The sequence below is a fragment of the Alosa alosa genome, chromosome 18 (genome assembly GCF_017589495.1).
Source record: "Alosa alosa isolate M-15738 ecotype Scorff River chromosome 18, AALO_Geno_1.1, whole genome shotgun sequence".
NCBI classification, from domain to species: Eukaryota; Metazoa; Chordata; class Actinopteri; order Clupeiformes; family Clupeidae; genus Alosa; species Alosa alosa.
In genome coordinates, this window is record NC_063206.1 from 20,218,201 (window position 1) to 20,238,361 (window position 20,161).

Below are 20,161 nucleotides of genomic sequence, written 5' to 3' on the forward strand. Positions count from 1 at the left end.
GTGTCCATCTTTCCTGCAGTGGTCCAGTCCTCAAATGGGACGGACGACTCCTTGCTGCGGGGGCTGCACAGCTCCCCACCTGGCAGCAGTCTTATGGTGCAGCCTTCCTCCATCCCCATGCTGAGTGCCTGCTTCAACAAGCTCTTCTCCATGCTGCAGGTGCACCATGTCCAGGTAGGCCGAGTCATAAAGAACCAGAAAGGACCGTAGTTGGGCTGGCCTGCTGGTGAAGATTGAAAGCCACACAGTCTTCATCTAACAAAAATAATGAATGTCTGTCTGTCTTGCTGTCTCTCTCTCTCCCTCCCTCCCTCCCCCTTTCCCCCCTCTCCCTCCTTCCTCTCTCTCCCCCTCTCTCTCTCCCCTCTCTCTCTCTCTCTCTCTCCCCCCTCTCTCTCTCTCTCCCCCTCTCCCTCTCTCTCCCCCTCTCCCTTCACTCTTTCTTGTCTCCCCTCAGCTGGAATCTCTGCTGCAGCTCTGGCTGACCCTCAGCCTAAACTCATGTCCAGGTGCCGCAGACGACAACGGCTCAGACATCTTCCTGTTCAACGCCAGCCGGGTGCCCACCATTCCCCTCAACCAAGGTCAGAGTCGCGCTCCGTGCCCAGCATGGCCCGGCCATCTGCTGCCGCGGCTGGACACGACACAAGCTGACCCGTCCCTCCACTCTTAACCCTTTGCAGACGGCCCATTCTAATTTCGGTACCCCAGTACCGATGACGTTCAGTCTAATAACTCCGCCATACCCCAACCAATTTTATCACTGAAAACTTCCTCAAAAACGTCACATCATAGGCTTTCTGGCGATATGATTGGTTAAGGGATTTGTGGCGCCGAATTTCTTTTACTACGTGAAGGAAAAATCAAGAGTTGACGCCTCCCTCCACTAGAGGGAAAAACAGCAGGAAGCACTATGCATCGTTGATCTTGACGCCGTCTAAAGGAGAAACTACTGGATCATCTGAGGTAAAAACAAGTCTTTTATGTTATTATTACTTGTTATCCATGTTATTACTTCAAAATCGTTTTTTAAAAGTTATTTTTGCTGGTAATTACACCTTGTATGCATGGCCGTAACATAATGCGTGTGTGTTCACTTCAGCTGATGATCAGCTGGTATTTTAGCACACAGTAATCTTTAGTAAACTCATCATTTTCAGTAATTTTTTGGGGCTACTATATGTCAAACCAAGATTACAGACCCACTAAGACTGAAACTTTAACGATTTGTTCTATTTTGAACGATGTTGCTTGCTTGTCATCTGATAGAAAACTAGCTAAGTTAGGTAACGTTAGCATCAGGAGAGGCTGCAACATGTCCTTGACGCGTAGTCGCGATAAAGTTCACTCCGTGCTTCATGACTGCCAACTTTATGTCAAGTAGACCTAATCGGTATTTTATTGTCAAATAAACCTTTCATTCCTTAAGTAATATGTATAGCACAATTTACAGTTGTTTGTAGCCAAGTTGCTTAGCTTACTTAGATAGAAACATCTGACATGAATGACAACGCGTTAATGTTACGTTACCGGCGTGAAGACTGTGTTGATCACCGATGGTGTAACGTGGGGATTTTATTCATTGACTGCTGTTTTCATGAATACATGACTGAAGATTTGTTATAAATGTGTTTTAGTATTGTTTAGCTTTTTAGGCTGTAAGGTTGGCTGCTACGATTATGAGGTTTTTTGGGTGGCTAACTGTGATGGGAGCTCATACACCCAAGCCTACTAAACAAACACATTATTTTCTAAGGGGTGTTTTGTCTTTACACAACTGCAGTAGCCTATGCACGGTGTGTATGTGTATGCATATGCTGTTAAGATGTTTTCTGTCATATCTCCTGACTCATGTTAATAAATCAATTTTTTACTTGTAAGCTGGTATGCTATGTATGGTTTAGCCAAGGCAATAACACTTACTGTAGTGAGCTCTGAGACTAATGTTACCTCTCCAAGCAATATTGGAGTCCTCCAGTGACAATAATACTTTTAGTGAAAAGAGTCATGGTTGGTGGTGATTAAGATTATGTGGAAGTAATGTAAAATAAAACTAAACAACCTATTCACTATCAGACCTGTGATTTGTTATTTTAGATGGAGGGAGAGAAGTACGTGCAACTGGGGTGAAAGCAGCCGACTGCTGATGGCCAATATGACCCCAAGGACCACGATGGCATGGACATGGGACATGGATGGGTAGCTTCTGGATGAAGAAGAAGACAATTATGTGCTACAGGAGGAGATAATCTTCCATCATCCTGAGCTGGGTAAGCATGTTTGTGTGTGTGTGTGTGTGTCCATCTGAAGCAAAGCACATTTCTGGTTGTGATAAGAGTGTTGCTTATAACAATAATGACAGGGATTATAGTGATAATAGTTTGGTTAGATTTGTAATTCAATTTCTATATTTCTTATCTGACAATTTCTTTATTTTGAGTTTGGTCAAGTCCCATGTCAGGTAGAAAGCATACACTTTGCCTATCCTTCCAACACAGACAGAGACACCAACTCCAATAGCATTTACACCCCATCGTCTGCTAGGCTTAGATGGACACACACACGCATGCACACACACACACACACACACACACACAACCATGCCACAGCTGTGACAATGCACACACCCACGGATCTGGTGTGAATGTGGCTTAGTGTATCACCTATATGTGGGGGCAAATGATATGGATAATTATATATTGTATCCCGAATTATATGCTGTATGGTTGTTAAATGTATTGAATTTCTTCTAACGCTTTTAATTGTTTATATATATGTGTGTGAATGTTGGTATGAATTGATGTTTTGTTCACCATGTAAGATTTGTTGATCTTTGTTATACTGTTGTCTTGTCATTCTTGTAGTTCTAATAGTTACTGCATGTTTGTAAACATATGTTTATGTTATTTACCTGAAGTTGTTGTTCCTGGTTATTTAATCACATTGTTTAAGACTTTTCTAAATAAAATGATTTATTTCCCCTTTTAAATGTAAACCTAACACATGTGCCAGTGTCTCTATATTCTTGTTTTCATAGTAGAATGAAGCACACGGAGAAGCAGTTACAATCAGCTAGTCTGTCTTTCAGCCTTTATCTGTCCTCCCCACAATTGATTTAGCCTCTTCAGAGTACAGTAAGACATCCCATATTGAGCTTGTTTTGATGGTAAAACAGCTTATTTTTTTTTTACATGACCATTATATCTGTATTTTTTTAGGTCAGATGCCAAACCGGGAAATGAAAACATTCTACTCTTTAAAAATTCTACTTGTTACTGTTATGAGTAAATTAATCATAACTTCTGAACCAAAGGTGATAAATTGATTCTGTTTTTTTTTTTCACTGAGGAGAACACAACACTGGCTATCCTTTGCACACTATATCTACAACAGACATTAGGTGAAAAGAAAGATTCATCTTGACATTGATATTTTCAATGTTTTTGATGTTGAATTTTTGAAGGTTTTGTTTAAAAACAATGTGTGTTACCCTCAAACTTATTAACTATGATATGTACCATTTTAAAGGGCTAGTTCTCCTGATTACAATGGTGGGTATATCTTATCTCTGTCATGTAGCATGGCCACACAATAAGCCTTTTGTCTCACAAGGGCATCAAGTATGAAAAAAAAGCGGAATGTTTAGTGCCGTCTGCAAAGGTCTAATAAAATGTATCATAACTTTTGAACAAAAGGTGACACACTGATTCTGTTTTTATCACTGAGTAGAGGACAAAATTGTGAATCTCCCATACACTCTATGTTTTTCTCTATCTACAATAGAAATTGGGAGAAAAATTAGATTAATCTTGACAAACTGATATTTTCGTGTTTTTTGGGGTTGAATTTCAAAGATATTTTTTAAAAATTATGTATGTTCTCCTCAAACTTATTAATTATATTTTATACCATTTGAAAGGGCTATTTCTCCTGATTAGAGTGGTGGGTATATTGTATCTTTGTCATGTAGCATAATCATACAATAAGCCTTTTTGTGCCATAAGGCCATCGAGTATGAAAAAATGGAATGATCGGCACAGTCTGCAAAGGGTTAAACAGCCACTAATTACCCTCCTCCGTTCTGTGTTGTCCCACCTCCATTAGCCACTCATTTCTGAGCTTAATCTTCTGCTCTCTTGCAGTGTTGGCGCGCGGTATGTTTCACTTTAGAGTGTCGATATATCTTTGACTTTTACATACACTGTTTTATCACTCTGAGTGTGGTTTGTGTATACTCACTGTGTGGTGATAACACATTGGCACCCTAATGAGTATGCTCCAAGTATGCAATGTGTTTGGTTGTCAGCTGTTTCACCATGAATGTGTCCTGCTTGTGTGTACTTGCAGTGTGTAATACACAAACGCCACTGCGAAACGTGCTACGTATGATGTATTGACTGTGTGTATGTGTTTGGACCCCCCCACAGCCTCCATTAGTAGTTTCCTCACAGTACTGGCGTGGTATCCCAACACCTCCCTGAGGACCTGGTGTCTGGTGCTGCACAGCCTCACGCTCATGACCAACATGCCCTCCAGTGGTGAGTCCCAGCAGCCACACCATACCGTTATTTCCCAACTATTAGCCGCAGCTTATACATTGATTTTGCAAAATTTCTTCATCTATGAGGTTAATACACGGGGGTAGTTAAAATGGTAATAATATGGTTTTGTTTCTTTTAACTTGCATAAAACACTGTCCTGCGGCTTATACACAATGTGGCTAATACACAGGAAATTACTGTACTTGTGGGGAGGGGAGTATGGCTGGTTAGGATTTATTGTGTTCAGAAATAGACCTATGAAGTTCACCCACAAAAAGGACCCAAACGCTGTCATCTTTGGCCATATAAAGACATCTAGGTACCATCTTTGCCCATATAAGGAGATCTGAAGATGGCAGCTTTGGATCCTTTTTGTAGGCAAACTTCAGAGGTCTTTGCTGTATGGAAGGGGAAATGAGATTCAAATAAATAATTTTTTTTCTTCAACTCTTTTGATGATGGAATTGATGTTTTTTAAGTGTAAATGTGAAGAGTGCAAACTCTAGATAAAAGACATGATACATTTATGAACGAGTGTAGAAATGGATGCATGAATGAATGGAAGAGCAAGTGAAGGAGTTAAAACACTGTGTGATTTGTGCTCGGTCCCCCGACAGCCTCCAGCAGTGGGATGGGCGGCCACGAGAGCACGGCCCAGCAGATGGTGTCAGAGCTCACGCTTGTCCCCGTCCTTGTGCGCTTCCTGTCGGGGAGCAACCCTCACGGCACCAGCCAGCACAGCTCCCAGGTACCTCAGCCTGTTGTTCTCTCAGCGTGATCATCTGAATTATTTACTAGAACATTCTGTGAGAAGTACAATTACATGCCAGAGTCCATCAGCAGTTCTGTGGAAGATGCCTGCTGGGCATGAGTTTAATTATGAATATCATTGTTCCTGCACTCATCGACAGGTGGGGCCCACTGCTACCCAAGCTATGCAAGAGTTCCTGACCAGGCTCCAAGTGCACCTTTCCTCCACCTGTCCCCAAATGTTTAGCGAGTTCCTGCTTGAGCTGATGCATATTCTATCAATGGAGAGGTGCGTATGCATGCAGGGCCTGCTAATGGTATTGACACATGTCTACGTTTCTGTAGGCATGGATTAATGTGACATGACACCAGACCCCTATTGACCTGTCGCTAAGCCCCGCCCCCCATTGTTACCGTGTGAAAACTCGGACAAACAAACCAGACTTGATTAGAAATACATTGTGGACAATGGCAGCTGACAGTATATGAAAGCAGGCTTTGAGGACGTTTTGGTCGAAAAAGGATTTACTTTCCTCCAGAAGCTATCAAAAGGGACTTAATTATGCTATAGAGGGGTGTATTCAAAACTTTAGAATACATACAAGGTGACAAGCAGTTGTGGCGAGTAGCCGTGCAAATCACTGTGCAAAAACCACTGACGTTAATGCTAGCTAGCTAGCTAGCTAGTGGAAGATTGATACTAAGATATGTTAGGTTACGTTAATATTGATGTAGTAAGAATATAGTAGTTGGTTAATGAGCATTTTCATCTTGGGATTTAACAGGGAACCTGTGCCCACGTTGTTGGCTTAGTAGCCTACATTACGTCGAGCTGTTGCAAACGTGAGAGACGTCCTGTAGGCTACTGTTGATGAAAATATACCCTGTTTTCTAGCCTCTCGGGGTACCGGCTATCACTATTACACGTCCCCCTGCAAATGTTTGACCATGGTTATCCGTCGGGGTTTTTTGAGTTGATAAACTTCATAAATAACCATTAATTTGTCATTTTATGCTTCCTCCCTGTTGTTTCCTATGGAGTTGTCCGAGCTGATGTCCGAGTCCCGTTGAGGCTGGACTGTCATTGGCTCATCAGCGTTCTAAGGGTGGCGCTTAGCGACAGGTCAATTGTGATCCACTTTCAGAACAGTGCTGTAGTTCCTTCGTACCAGTTCTTCCCATATCAAGCCAAGTCAAGTCTACTTGTATAGCGCATTTAATGCAACAGGGTTGACCCAAAGTGCTTTACAAATTATTATACAAGATAATACAGGGCTTAAATTTCACTGCGGGTATTGCGCATAATTTGTTCAAGTCCCGCAACTCTAGCCATCATAATGCGAGAAATTCCCGCATACACTTTTACAGCCTGTCTGATGACGTTAATATAGCCTAATCATTAAGTGGCGATGAATGCGGTGCTATTGACCGACTGATCAACTACCGAGTTGAATTGAACATAAGAGAGAGAGAGAGAGAGAGAGAGAGAGAGAGAGAGAGAGAGAGAGAGAGAGAGAGAGAGAGAGAGAGAGAGAGAGAGAGAGAGAGAGAGAGAGAGAGAGAGAGAATGACAGAGAGAAAACATAATGAGAGAGCATACACCACTTTTTGCGCTATACACTTGATCCCAGAAAGATTTTATTCACTTTATTGTATCTAATGACATAGAAAAAATATAATGCATACTGAAACTATGCACAACTTTTTATTCACAGGTTGCCTGAAACCGGGGGGGGGGCTAATTACTCCATAGAATTACTCTCAGGTATTTTCTTAAAGTGACAGGCACTGAATTACACCTACTCATCACCAATGTGCACTCAATTGGACCTACACACCACATTAAAGATATGCCTAAGTGTTATAGGTTAAACGTCAATATGAGGCATTCAAATTACTAAATATGTTTAGCTACTATAGTAATTACTAGTAAAATGCTATACTTTAAAAATGCATTATTAAATAAATACACTCTATATGAATTCAAAATATATGATAGAAACATATCACATAAGCTATCATTTTCAGTGTGTGTTTGTGTGTGTGGAGAGAGTCAAGCAGAATCTAGGATGTCCACTGTTGTGAATGATCCCACTACAGTATATATTACTGATGACGTCCAGGGTGGTGGGGGCCCAAAATCAAACACTTTTTTTTTTAAAGTATCAAGTATTGAAATCGCAATTCTTGACTTGGTATCAGAATCAACCCCCCCCCTCCCCCCCCCAAATTGTGTAAATCCCCCCTACATGAATAACCTAAGGGGGGAATTCCCCCCCATTTTGAAAAATGAATTTTAAGCCCTGAATAACAAAATAACAAACACAATACAACATGCAAAAAGCCCAGGGGGAAAAACAAGGAGTACATGAAATATGAATAAAGCAGTGGTTATAGTTCTAGTGAGTATAATCAAATAAAAAATAAAAATGTCCCATTGAGCGCTTTGTTGTTCTGTTTGATTCCCTCTCTGCCTGCAGGGGACCCTTCCTGTCAGGCCAGGGTCCACTGGACGCCCAGGTCAAGCTGCTGGAGTTCACCCTGGAGCAGAGCTTCGAGTCGGTGTCCGTGGGCACCATCATGGCCGTCATCGAGTCTATCACCTTCCTGGTGCACCACTACATCACCTGCTCCGACAAGGTGGTGTCGCGCAGCGGCTCGGACAGCTCGGTGGGCGCGCGCGCCTGCTTCGGCGGCCTCTTCGCCAACATCATCCGGCCCGGCGACGCCAAGGCCGTGTGTGGTGAGACCACGCGCGACCAGCTCATGTTCAACCTGCTCAAGCTGGTCAACACGCTGGTCAAGCTGCCGCTCACCGCCGACGGCAAGTTCAGCGGCCGCGTGCAGCCCGTGGGAAACAGCTCCAGCGACAGCGTCTCGGACGAGGAGAAGGTGTGCGGGAGCAAGGAGGGGGCCGGACCGGGCGGAGCAGCCCCACACCAGGGCCCTGCCGTCGGGGTGGCAGACCTGGTACTGGGCAACCAGCAGGTCATGAGCCAGATCCTCTCGGCTCTGGGCCAATGCAACAGCAGTGCTATGGCCATGATTATAGGTATGGAGGTCTGATAAAGTGTGTGTGTTTTTTAGGTGGTATTTGTTTTTGGCTTTGTGGGAGTTTAGTTTTTTGTCTCTGTATTTTCAGAGAGCAAGTGATTAATTAAGGTGCAGATTAGTCATTAATTACAGCTTCTATCGGGGAATAAATGGGTTTAATTTTGTGGATACAAAAACAAATCCGAGGGGAAAAAACAACAGTTCTGTAATGAATCACTCCACCGTGACTGCTGAAGACATTTTCTCGTTTGTTTTGCCGCCACACTCTGTGTAAACAGTTCGTTATTGATCTGCAACTTCAATTGTCAAGATTCCTAAAGATTTTTTAGTCTATGTTCTCTACCTCTGTTGTTGAATAAATCTCACCGTCTCTCTCTCTCTCTCTCTCTCTCTCTCTCTCTCTCTCTCTCTCTCTCTCTCTCTCTCTCTCTCCTCTCGCTTCCTCCGTCAACAGGAGCGAGTGGCCTCCACCTGACCAAGCACGAGAACTTCCACGGCGGTCTGGACGCCATCTCTGTGGGCGATGGCCTCTTCACCATCCTCACCACCCTGAGCAAGCGGGCCACCTCCGTGCAGGTTATGCTGCAGCCCATCCTCACCTACATGGCCTGCGGCTACATGGGCCGACAGGTGAGTTTCCAACCCCCTCGTTCACATCAACAGCTCCTCGTTTTCACTACGTGTGGTCTGAGTGAGATCTCAAAGCTCTTGATTAAAAAATGGATAACGCTGAACAGACGGAGTGTATATTACAGCAGCGCACTGTTGATCTAGTCCAGTGCTTCTCGAACTTTTTCAGACCCAGAACCACTTAACCAATAATAAAAAAAAAAATCACAGACCACCTAGCTAAAAAAAAAAAACAGTAGACCTACTTCAACAGTATATTACACAATAGACCTACTCACTGAACCACAGTATTTATTGTCTTTGCACCTTGCTTATTGTGTCAGAGGATTCATATGATTTAAAGTGGCGTAGCTTACATAGGCAGTGTTGCAGAACTGTTTTGATGTACATACAAGGTGGTTCAATATTGCAACGGACCACTGGGGATAGCTTGCGGACCACACTTTGAGAAACACTAATCTAGTCGGATGTTCTCACGTGCTAGCAAAGCATTTTATGTCATGTAGTCTGTAGAATGGCACACCAAAATTAGAAGAGCCCTTACTGTGACTCTATTCACAATATTCTATTCTATTCTGTTTTCTCATGTCCTCTGCAGGGTTCTCTGTCCACTTGTCAGCTGTCTGAGCCTCTACTTTGGTTCATTCTGAGAGTGTTGGACACCAGTGAAGCACTCAAGGCCTTCCATGACATGGGTGTGTATGCGCAAATGTATTCTCCCCGACCGTGTCGGTGTTTACCTGTGTGTTTGCCGCCCTAAAACTTCTGCCCTGTCTCTTGCAGGTGGAGTGCAGCTCATCTGCAACAACATGGTGACGAGTACGCGGGCCATCGTGAACACGGCGCGCAGCATGGTCTCCACCATCATGAAGTTCCTGGACTCCGGCCCTGGCAAGACAGCCGACGGCAGCCTCAAGGCCCGTGTCCTGGCCTCAGAGCCGGACAATGCAGAGGGCCTGCACAACTTCGCTCCACTTGGTACATACACACTCAAAGATTTTGCATTTATATGTTTGCGTCCACCCTTACAAAAGAGAGTTTATGCACATATTTACTGTTTGCACAGCCACACATTTTAATTCAGTTAGAGCACACATGTACACAATGACTCACATACACGCTTACTTTTTGCATGTACACACATTTTTACAATATACACACAATTAAAATCTTTATATGGGTAGTTGAATTGAACTGCATGAATTCAGATCTATAACTCTGGTTGTCCCTCCTCAGGCACCATAACCTCCAGCAGCCCCACTGCCCAGCCGGCTGAGGTGCTACTTCAGGCCACACCCCCTCACCGCCGGGCGCGCTCAGCGGCCTGGTCCTACATTTTCCTGCCGGAGGAGGCCTGGTGTGACCTCACCATCCACCTACCGGCCGCTGTGCTGCTCAAAGAGGTCCACATCCAGCCGCACCTAGCCTCGCTAGCCAGTGAGTCTTTCACACTCACACTCACACACACACACACACACACACACACACCTATTGTGCTTGTGCTCTTCAGAATATCCATATCCATTCTTACTCGCAGGGAGGCTACACTGGGCACGTATCTGTAAGTGTTCCGTTCACGCTGCGTCTGCCGCAACAATTAGCCTCCACTATAATCAAGTGAAGACGTGATGGCGGCACGTACGTTCGGAAAAAATTAGACCAGTCTAAACTAGTCTAAAACTATTTTTACGCTACGCGAATGGAGCGCTTCAGATGCGCACTCGGTGTAGCCTCCCTGTTCCACTTCCTCTGCACTCTCGCCCTCACACAAATCACTCGCAGTACATTAGTCTATAGTCGCTTAATGTCTCAAGACGCACGCACATGTATGCAGATGTGCATGTTTAGTATTTTGGCTACAGTCTATTATGTGGCATGGTTCTATAAAGACATTCTGAAGTGCATAGACAATTAGTGTCACAGACTCAGCGGTTCAACAGTAAGTACAGTCCTGTATGTGCAACGCACGACTTGACTAATGGTGCGATTAGTATTAAGTGTGCACTTAAGTGCATCGCTTGAACGCCTGAGGCAAACCATTAACAGAACACACACACTAATGTTTCACCAGCTAATTGCCGTGACACTGAACCTATTCAAAGGGCGAATTCAGACACGCAAATGCAGAGTGTGCTGCTTTACGAAAGTTGCGAAACACAGCCTATGCGTAGATATTCTAGAATATTTGGATATAAAATAAGTTCTAGAATCATCCCTCCTGTCAGTATGTCCATTTAAACATGCTTGTCTGTCCCCTCTCTCTCTCTGCTCCTCCGTCCACCTTTCCTCTAGCCTGCCCATCGTCGGTGTCTGTGGAGATCAGCGCGGACGGTGTCAACATGCTCCCGCTGTCCACACCGGTCATCACCAGCGGCCTGACCTACATCAAGATCCAGCTGGTGAAGGCGGAGGTGGCGTCGGCCGTGTGCCTGCGGCTACACCGGCCGCGGGACGCCAGTACCCTCGGCCTGTCCCAGATCAAGCTGCTCGGCCTCACAGCCTTCGGCAACACCTCCTCCGCTACGGTCAACAATCCCTTCCTGCCCTCCGAGGACCAGGTGTCCAAGACCAGGTACTGGGCCCTTCACTCAAGACACGCCAAGCAGACTGTGTGAAATGAGACTAGACTAGACGATGATCCTATCATTGTTATTTCCCATTACTACCTCACAGAACGAAACGGAGCGGATTGCTTCACTCATTACTTAAAGTGTTTTCAATGTGCATTAAGTATTTGTAAAAGTAAACGGTCTTTGTTTAATACAAGATTCGGAGTTAAATGTTTATTGTCTTGTCTCTTTGTCACTTTTGACTTTTATCTGTATTTTGCCTCTAACTGCTATCTCTCACCCATCAAATAAAAATCTACCTGTCATTTAATGAATCTCTCGGCCCTCTCTTTCCCTCAGTATTGGCTGGCTGCGTCTGCTGCACCACTGCCTGACGCACGTGAGTGACCTGGAGGCTCTGATGGCCAGTGCGGCCGCCCCCACGGCCAACCTGCTGCAGACGTGCGCCGCGTTACTCATGTCGCCCTACTGCGGCATGCACTCACCCAACATCGAGGCCGTGCTGGTCAAAATCGGCCTGCAGTCCACCACCATCGGCCTCAAGCTCATCGACATCCTGCTGCGCAACTGCGCCGCCTCTGGCACAGACCCCAATAGTGAGCCTGCACACCTGCGCCTACACGAGCGCACACATACACAGATGGACATGTATGCAACGTTCAATTACCAATGGAAACAAAGATGCACCCATAGTCTATGAACATAATAGCCGCAAGCCCGTTGTCAAGGCTAATTCGATCTTACACATGTTAATGGCCGGGGGTGCCAAACCCCGAGAATGAGAAAATGTTTGCATCCCCATTAGCGTTTAGACTCCAGAAGCTTTAATTGTCCCAACAATGGGTAAGGGGCTAATGATACACAAACATGCGCACACCCATAGCTGTGTCACTGCGGTGATAAGCCGGCACTGCATGATTATGAATAAATAAATAATAGTCCCCTTACAGACCAAAGCACCCATAACACCATGAAGAACAGAATTAAAAGCAAAGCACTAAACTGCTGTGTACTCATAAATGCATCACACTAGCAGGTCTCTTGTTTTCCTTCGCTCTCGAGTCACTGTCCATAACCTGCGTGATGTGAGCGCCCGAACGCCACTCTTTATTGGCTCTTAGTCAATGAGTCATGAAATCTGTTGCTCTGAAGCAATTACCAGGGCTAATTTCCACTCTTCAGAGCATCTGTCTGAGGCCTAATAACCTGCTCAAGTGAACGTGTTAATGTGAAATGTGTGGCACTGTGCATGGGGCTCTGAGCATCATTACACAGTACACTTGCTATGTGGTGGTTTTTTTCTTCCTTTTCCGGAGAGCCTCAGTGTCAGGTCACTGGGTTCCTGCTGAGTATCTGGAGTCCTTTGTTATTCGGAGTGTAATTGTGCTGTGCTGTGCCGTCTCTGCCACAGATCTGAACAGCCCCCTGCTCTTTGGGAGGCTCAACGGCCTCTCATCCGACTCCACCATCGACATCCTCTACCAGCTGGGTACCACTCAGGACCCTGGCACCAAAGACAGGTTTGGACCTCCACGTTTCACTAGAAATGCTTTGCATTAATCACTTTCTCTGTTGAGAATCTAATTTGTGAAAAAGGTCTTTTCTAATGGGTTTGCCATTAGAACTGTGTAGTTTGACTGAGAACTATACACATGCAACAGTTTCCATAATTTAATATCAAATGTATGACCAAGTTCAGAAAGAAGGGCAACACAATTAAGTGTGACAGCCCATAGCATTGAACGAAAGGTAGAATAAGGACAAAAGCCCATCATGTACAAACCCAAACATTTGTATTCATTGGCTCAGTGTGTCTGAGAAAAGCCATTGCCGGAGATGCTCTCAGATAGCCCCCGAATTCTTCAATTTATGGGGTATTTGGGATGCAGGTTTTCGCTGCTGATGGTTGTTTCTTAGCTCATCTCATCCAGCACGGCTCACTTCTGGGAATAGCATCCCCGTCAGTGAGTTGTGTCCAATGAAATGGCATGAGACAGGCTTTCAGTCAGATGAAATCAGCTGAGACACAAGGGTTACATCAGGTAACCTGACGTATCCCCCTGAAACCACCAAAACCAAAGTTTTAGAATAATCAATCATTTAATCAACATGGACCGGCTCAAAAACATAGTTACTTTGGGACATGCTCTATGAGTGTCTGATAGCTTTACATTTTAATGAAATTGTAAGCTTTATATTTCATGGAATTGTAAGTTGTGATTTAACACTAGAAGACATGCACTGCTATATCAACTTCAGCCACACAAACGTCAAGCAAAACAACCTCTTCCAATGTGATTGTTGACATACTTGGACTTGGTTTCTTCCGTCTGCAGGGTTCAGGCGTTGCTGCAGTGGGTGCACGATTCCGCCTGCGTGGCGGCCATGAAGAGAAGCGCTCCGCTGGGCTACATGGGCCCGAGCGCCTCCTCGCCCCGCGAGTACGGCCTGCTCATGCCCTCGCCCTCACACCTCCACTGCGTGGCGGCCATCTTGTGGCACAGCTACGAGCTGCCGGTGGACTACGACCTGCCTGCGCTGCTCAACCGAGAGCTCTTTGAGTGAGTAGAGCCACACACTCCTGTCACTCATGCCCCCGATACAGATGCAATTGAAAACATTGGAATGTCATAGAAAAGTCTTTTTTCCATCATTTCAAAAAGTGAAGAGTTCATATACACTCTAGATTCATTGCACTTAAAGTGAAATATGTATGAAATATGAAGTAGTGTTTTGTTCTAATCTTTGATTATTTGATGATTTACAGCTCATGGAAATAAGTCCACTATCTCAAAATGTTAGATTAAAGAATTTATAAAATTGAAATGTCGACCTGAGAAAAGCTCTAATCAGCTGTTAATTCAACCTCATTCAATTTCCTTTTCTTCCACAAGCGGGCCAAAATTGTGTATTCACATTCCCCTGTGGCTAGCCTTTCAGTGTATATAATGCCACCTGCACTGTGTGTGTGTGTGTGTACACGTGTGTTTTTGGTCATGTGGCGACCACTCTCCCTCTCCGAAGCTGCTCCCTTGCTGTGGTTTATTCATGCATGCTTTATTTGTCTGACATGAATACTTCATTCCTCCAGAACAGAATAAACTACTCCACTCCAAAATGATTTCCCTTTAAAAGCAGTTGCTCCCGTGCACTCTGTGTCCCCTTGCAAGTACACACACAATCACAGGAATCTGTTCACTTACCTGGTCATGCTTTTGGGATTGGGGGTATCAGGACACAGGTTTTAACATATAAGGGAGATTCAGAATGTTAGGGCTGCGCGTTGGAGTTTGTATTCTGTGACAACAAAAATGGGACTTTCATGTTCATTTTTTTATGTTTATGGTTGTTATCAGATGTTTTTTTCCCAAAAGTGACTTACAATGACATCAATACACATTACATTAACATTAGAATTAACAGTTCAAAGTAAAGCCATAGCCTAAATAAAAAAAATAAAACCGTATTAGTAGACTAAATAAAAAAGACCAAAATGGTGACCGTAACCATAAATATATACTACCACCACAACTCTGTAAGAGTGAATTACTACAAGCTAGCTACGAGGTAAACAGTGTTTGTAATGTAGCACTCACATCATCCCTCGTTCTTCCCCTTATTTCCTCTTCTCCTCCTCCATCCCCTTGTTTGTGCAGGCTGTTGTATAACTGGTCCATGTCGCTGGCCTGTAACATGGTTCTGAAGAAGGCGGTGGACAGCCTGCTGTGCTCCATGTGCCACATTCACCCCAGCTACTTCTCTCTGCTCATGTCCTGGATGGGCATTGTGCCCACGCCGGCCGCCCAATCGCAGTCCCAGTCGCGCCACCGCCTCTCCCTCACCGACGACGGCAAGAAGCAGCACGACGCGGCGGCCGCCGCCACCAGCTCGGCGTCCGGCGGCGGGGGCCTGACGGACGACTCCAAGCACGCTCGCTCCCCGCCCGCCCTGTCCGAGTCGCAGCTGGCCACCCTGGCTGCCGCGTCCCAGTCGCCGGGCGCCATCCAGCAGCTGCTGGACTCGGGTCTGCCCTCACTCCTGGTGCGCAGCCTGGCCGGCCTCTGCTGCAACTTGCTGGCCAGCGCCAACCTCCCCTTGCCTGGCTCCGCCTCGTCCGCTGCCGCGGCAGCCGCCTCGTCCTCCTCTTCACCGTCCGAGCGACGGCATCAGCATCACTACCACCACAGCTATCACAACCTCCCCTCCACCTCCTCCTCCTCCTCCTCCTCCTCATCGCCGCCGCCGGTGAGCCGTGCCACGCTCTCCCCGGAGCTGGCGGCGCCAGTGCTGCGCTTCCTGACGGAAGTGGGCAACAGCCACGCCATGAAGGACTGGCTAGGCGGCCCAGAGGTCAACCCGCTGTGGACAGCGCTGCTCTTCCTGCTGTGCCACTCCAGCGCCAGTGCTGGAACCAGCACCAGCAACAACACCAACAACGGCGGCAGCAGCAGCAGTAACGGCCGGGCAACATGTGGGGCGTCGGCATCAGCAGCCGGGGGGTCCACAGCCGGTCCCTCTTCATCATTATCGTCCCCCTCTTCCTCTGCCGGACCCTCTGTCCCCCCTCCCTCCTCCCCAGTGCAGGCCTCCGGCTCACGGTACTCTCTGGGCACGAGCGGCCGGGCAGGTGGACTCACCACTCAGCAGCGGACCAGCATCGAGAACGCCACAGTGGCCTTCTTCCTGCAGTGCATTTCCTGCCACCCCAACAACCAGCGCCTCATGGCACAGGTAGGGCCCAAGTACTAGTGCGTCTGCATGCAGTGCGTCTGTATAGAAGACGTGCGTTTTTCTGTGTTTGTTGTGTGGGAGACGGAGAGGCAAGGGGAAAGTCTTTAGCCTTAATATTGAAGTTGCAATTTGTCCAAACAACCAACCATAGGGTTTCTGATCCATGTGCCTCAAGCTGATGATACATGGGGCAACTTTTTGAGCAGTGTTGCTGGACACTGTTCCTCGTTCTGGCATGTTCCCATTAATATTGGGCAACAATTTCTTTTCTGGAGAACTTTAATCATCTGTAGGCAAATCGTCATGGTCATCCGAGCAGAATAAATGAAACTAGTTATGTGGTTGCCCAGCAACATTATTAAGTTGCCCCATGTATCATTTGCTTTAGTATATATCCAGATGATGCATCAAAGAGTCCAGTGGTCTAATGTTAGGCTTATTTGAATGTATTATGGTGTGACCTATGACTTAGGATGGCATCTCTTTGTCTGTCTGTTCCCCGTGCAGGTCCTGTGTGAGCTTTTCCAGTCGGCTCCTCAGCGCGGGAACGTGCCCATCTCTGGCAACATCTCGGGCTTCATCCGCAGGCTCTTCCTGCAGCTCATGCTGGAGGACGAGAAGGTCACAGTCTTCCTGCAGTCGCCCTGTCCGGTGAGGCACCACACACACACACACACACACACACACACACACACACACACACACACACACACACACACACACACACACACACACCCCACCCCCCCCCAAAATCTCAACATTATAACTCAGTTCTCAGGTCGTTTACAAACAATCTCCCAAAGAATCATGTCTTCAACATTCAGCCGATTCAGTGGTCCACAGATCTGATAAGTAGTCTAAAATTTGGGGCGGAAACCATTGTTAGACTGTATTCAACCTGACACATACAATGTATGACACTAATAATTTCCAAATACCTGACCACAGTAGTTCTAGTTATCTCCTTTGGTCTGGCCCCTGTAGTATCCCCAGGTGGCCACAAGGGGCCAGACATGTATTGTGAGCCGTCAGAGACTAATGTCACTCTGAAGTTGTTGCTCAGAAGATGGGTTTCCATCTCCTTGTTAAACTCCTGCTCTCCCATTCAGACTAATGTCTTATGAATGAGCTGCTCCATTAATGTGTCTATGATGTGTCTGGACCAGACGGTAGCCGTCTGTTAGCCTGGCATTCATGCCCTCCGTGCCCCCTCCCCCCGATCCTTTGCCATTCCTAAGACGTATAGTGACCGCACGAATGGGTACGGGTCACCGGTCGGCGAGAGGGCCAGAGAGTGATCGCTCTGCCTAGGCATGCCAGGAGGAACTGTGCCAGCGGGCAAATCGGCGGGCATCATCGATCACTTAATTTCATCGATTACAAGCGGTCTGTGCAGTTTAGCAGTGCGTTCCAGCGGAGGCCTGGCATGCGAGAGCGCCGCTCGGCTTCATTATCAGAGGTGGGCGCCATGGTGCTGAATCGATGTGAATCTTTACCTCCTGAAGGGTTGACACTCTGAAGCAGTGTGTGTCCGAATGACACACTTCACCCTTACAGTCGCGCAGCACTGATGTCCAAAATGTATTTAGTTTTATCGTTCAGTCATGTTTAACCCTTAAAGGTGTACCGTCACACCGGTGTGAAGGGAATATTGGGGGAAAAAAACGTTTTAAAGAATATAATTCATTGAATTTAACATAGAATTTTAGACCCTTCAATTGTTGCGGAACGGAATCTTAGTGGAAATGAAGCAATGAGAACTGTGACCATTTTTTGGTTGCTTTTTCATTTTTGGAGATAAATGGATTTTCATTAAACCTGAAATTCAAGTAGTTTCACTGGAAAATGACATGTCAATAATGACTTTCGCCACTAGGGCGTGGCCATGTTTTAAAGGAACCATACGTAAGAAATGTATTTCAATTAATCATAAAATGGCCCTGATATGTCACTAGACATTAAGAAATCATGTTCATCTCAAATACTTATATCACTGACAACAGTAGTCTGGCCAGGATATTGTCATTTAAAAAGTGAAGTTGCAGCCCTCAACTGATGTTGATGTTGTGTTTTGTCATGTCATGCTGTGTTTTGGCCTGATGCGCCACCCTCTACCTATCTACAAATCACAAAGTCAGTAGTGTTTCGGCATCCGGGTTGGCAACCTTGAGTCAGGGGGGAGGGGATACACCGCTCTACAGTAATTTGAAAGTGATTGCAGTACCAGTTTTGGCCACAATTTTACATATGGTTCCTTTAAAAATGCAGGCGCTACATCATCAGAATGGTTAGCGATTGTTTGTGGATGTTTTAGCCATTAGCGGACGTTCACTTTATTTCAATATGCCTACCTTCTGTTGATGTTTGTGTTTGTACAAGAACAACGGCCGCTGTAATGTAGCCTGTAGGCCTAATCAGACAGTACTTTATTAGATTAATAGCGAGCGAACTTCTAAATTGTGAGTTACGGCTTCTACACACAGTTGCGTTCCGTCAACGCATGCCAGTGGGTGTTCCCGACGGTAGCTATGCAAATGACTTGAAGTATAAACGTAATTTGATTGGTTGGTGCCATCCGTCGATTGGCTTGATTGGCCGGTGCCATCTGTCGGTGCAGCAACAGCTGAACTTCTCAACGCGAGCGGCGGGAGAAACGTGACTCAACGACCCACAATTCAGTTCAGTTTATATATTTAACTAGTGCTATAGACATCGGTTTTATTGGACTGCTTCATTTCCACCCTTAAACCCTTCCTGTTCTATTTTTGCATCTCAGTTTTTGTGTACTGTAGAGCGAACATGGCACACTACAGAATGGACACTTTCTGTTGTACCAACAGGGGAACGTAAGCATAGGATGGTAGGTGATTGATAACACCAGGAAGAAAAGATTGATGATATTGTACTAATAAAAAAGAGAATGGATTCTGTTCAGTTTTGTGCTGTTGCTTTAAGATGACTCCTATAACTTACACTATTACATGATGACAGGACATTTAGCCCTGTTTTCTAGTGGCCTCCCCATAACATGTAATTTCTCTCCCTCTCTCCAGCTGTATAAGGGACGCATTAATGCCACCAGTCATGTGATCCAGCACCCCATGTATGGGGCAGGGCACAAGTACCGCACCCTTCACTTGCCCATCTCCACCACCCTGGCCGACGTCCTAGACCGAGTCTCAGGTACGTTCCTCTCTCCCTTAAGAACTTAAGAACTTGATGTCTAGGTGCACTTTGAACTTACACACCTCTGCACTTTCCAGCCATAAGTATGAATAGAATCTCAATCTTGAGGAGGCTTCACCTCTCAGGTGCTTGTTGTATACATCAGGTAATGGGAGGCTTCTGCTCATAATTTTTGTCATGTCAGCTTCTGACTTCTGAATCTCACCACGGGAGTAACTTTCCTCATCCTGGGTTAGTGTAGTGTTTAAAGAGAATTACACTGATCAAACAGTGGCACAAAGCCTCAGCCCCACTGAGTGTGCATAAGGATCCACAAGTCAGGGTATCTGAAGAAAGATGCATATGACCCTGGGACATATTGCATTTCCATAGTAATAATACCTGGTCAAGGTCTGAGGTGCAGCTGGCACTTGAGGTAAATGTATTTGGTTGTGTTTGTGTGTGTGTGTGTGTGATGATTTACTCTGACTTCCTGACCCCTCACCCTGAAAGATGTGTGTGTGCTTTCGTATAGTATGTGTGTGGAGAAGAAATTGATGTGCAGTATCATTTTGCACAATGAAATGCACTGATCCCTCAACATTGTCTGCATTTCAGCTTGAATTCTCTTATATTTATATATGAATTTTCTTATATATATATATATATATATATATATATATATATATATATATATATATATATATATATATATATATA

The 20,161-nt window shown here is 45.5% G+C and overlaps 1 protein-coding gene across 1 annotated transcript in view; it reads left to right on the forward strand.

Annotated features, from left to right (window-relative positions):
- The window catches only part of birc6 (baculoviral IAP repeat containing 6), a 138,185-nt gene that overhangs the window by 49,645 nt on the left and 68,379 nt on the right, over positions 1-20,161 (forward strand). The window contains 17 exon segments of the mRNA XM_048269172.1: positions 20-174; positions 458-584; positions 4,428-4,538; positions 5,159-5,289; positions 5,453-5,580; positions 7,772-8,343; positions 8,800-8,975; positions 9,574-9,670; positions 9,759-9,953; positions 10,212-10,412; positions 11,268-11,547; positions 11,885-12,141; positions 12,957-13,065; positions 13,882-14,106; positions 15,202-16,276; positions 16,784-16,927; positions 19,330-19,459. Of these exon segments, the coding sequence (XP_048125129.1) occupies positions 20-174; positions 458-584; positions 4,428-4,538; positions 5,159-5,289; positions 5,453-5,580; positions 7,772-8,343; positions 8,800-8,975; positions 9,574-9,670; positions 9,759-9,953; positions 10,212-10,412; positions 11,268-11,547; positions 11,885-12,141; positions 12,957-13,065; positions 13,882-14,106; positions 15,202-16,276; positions 16,784-16,927; positions 19,330-19,459 (4,113 nt within the window).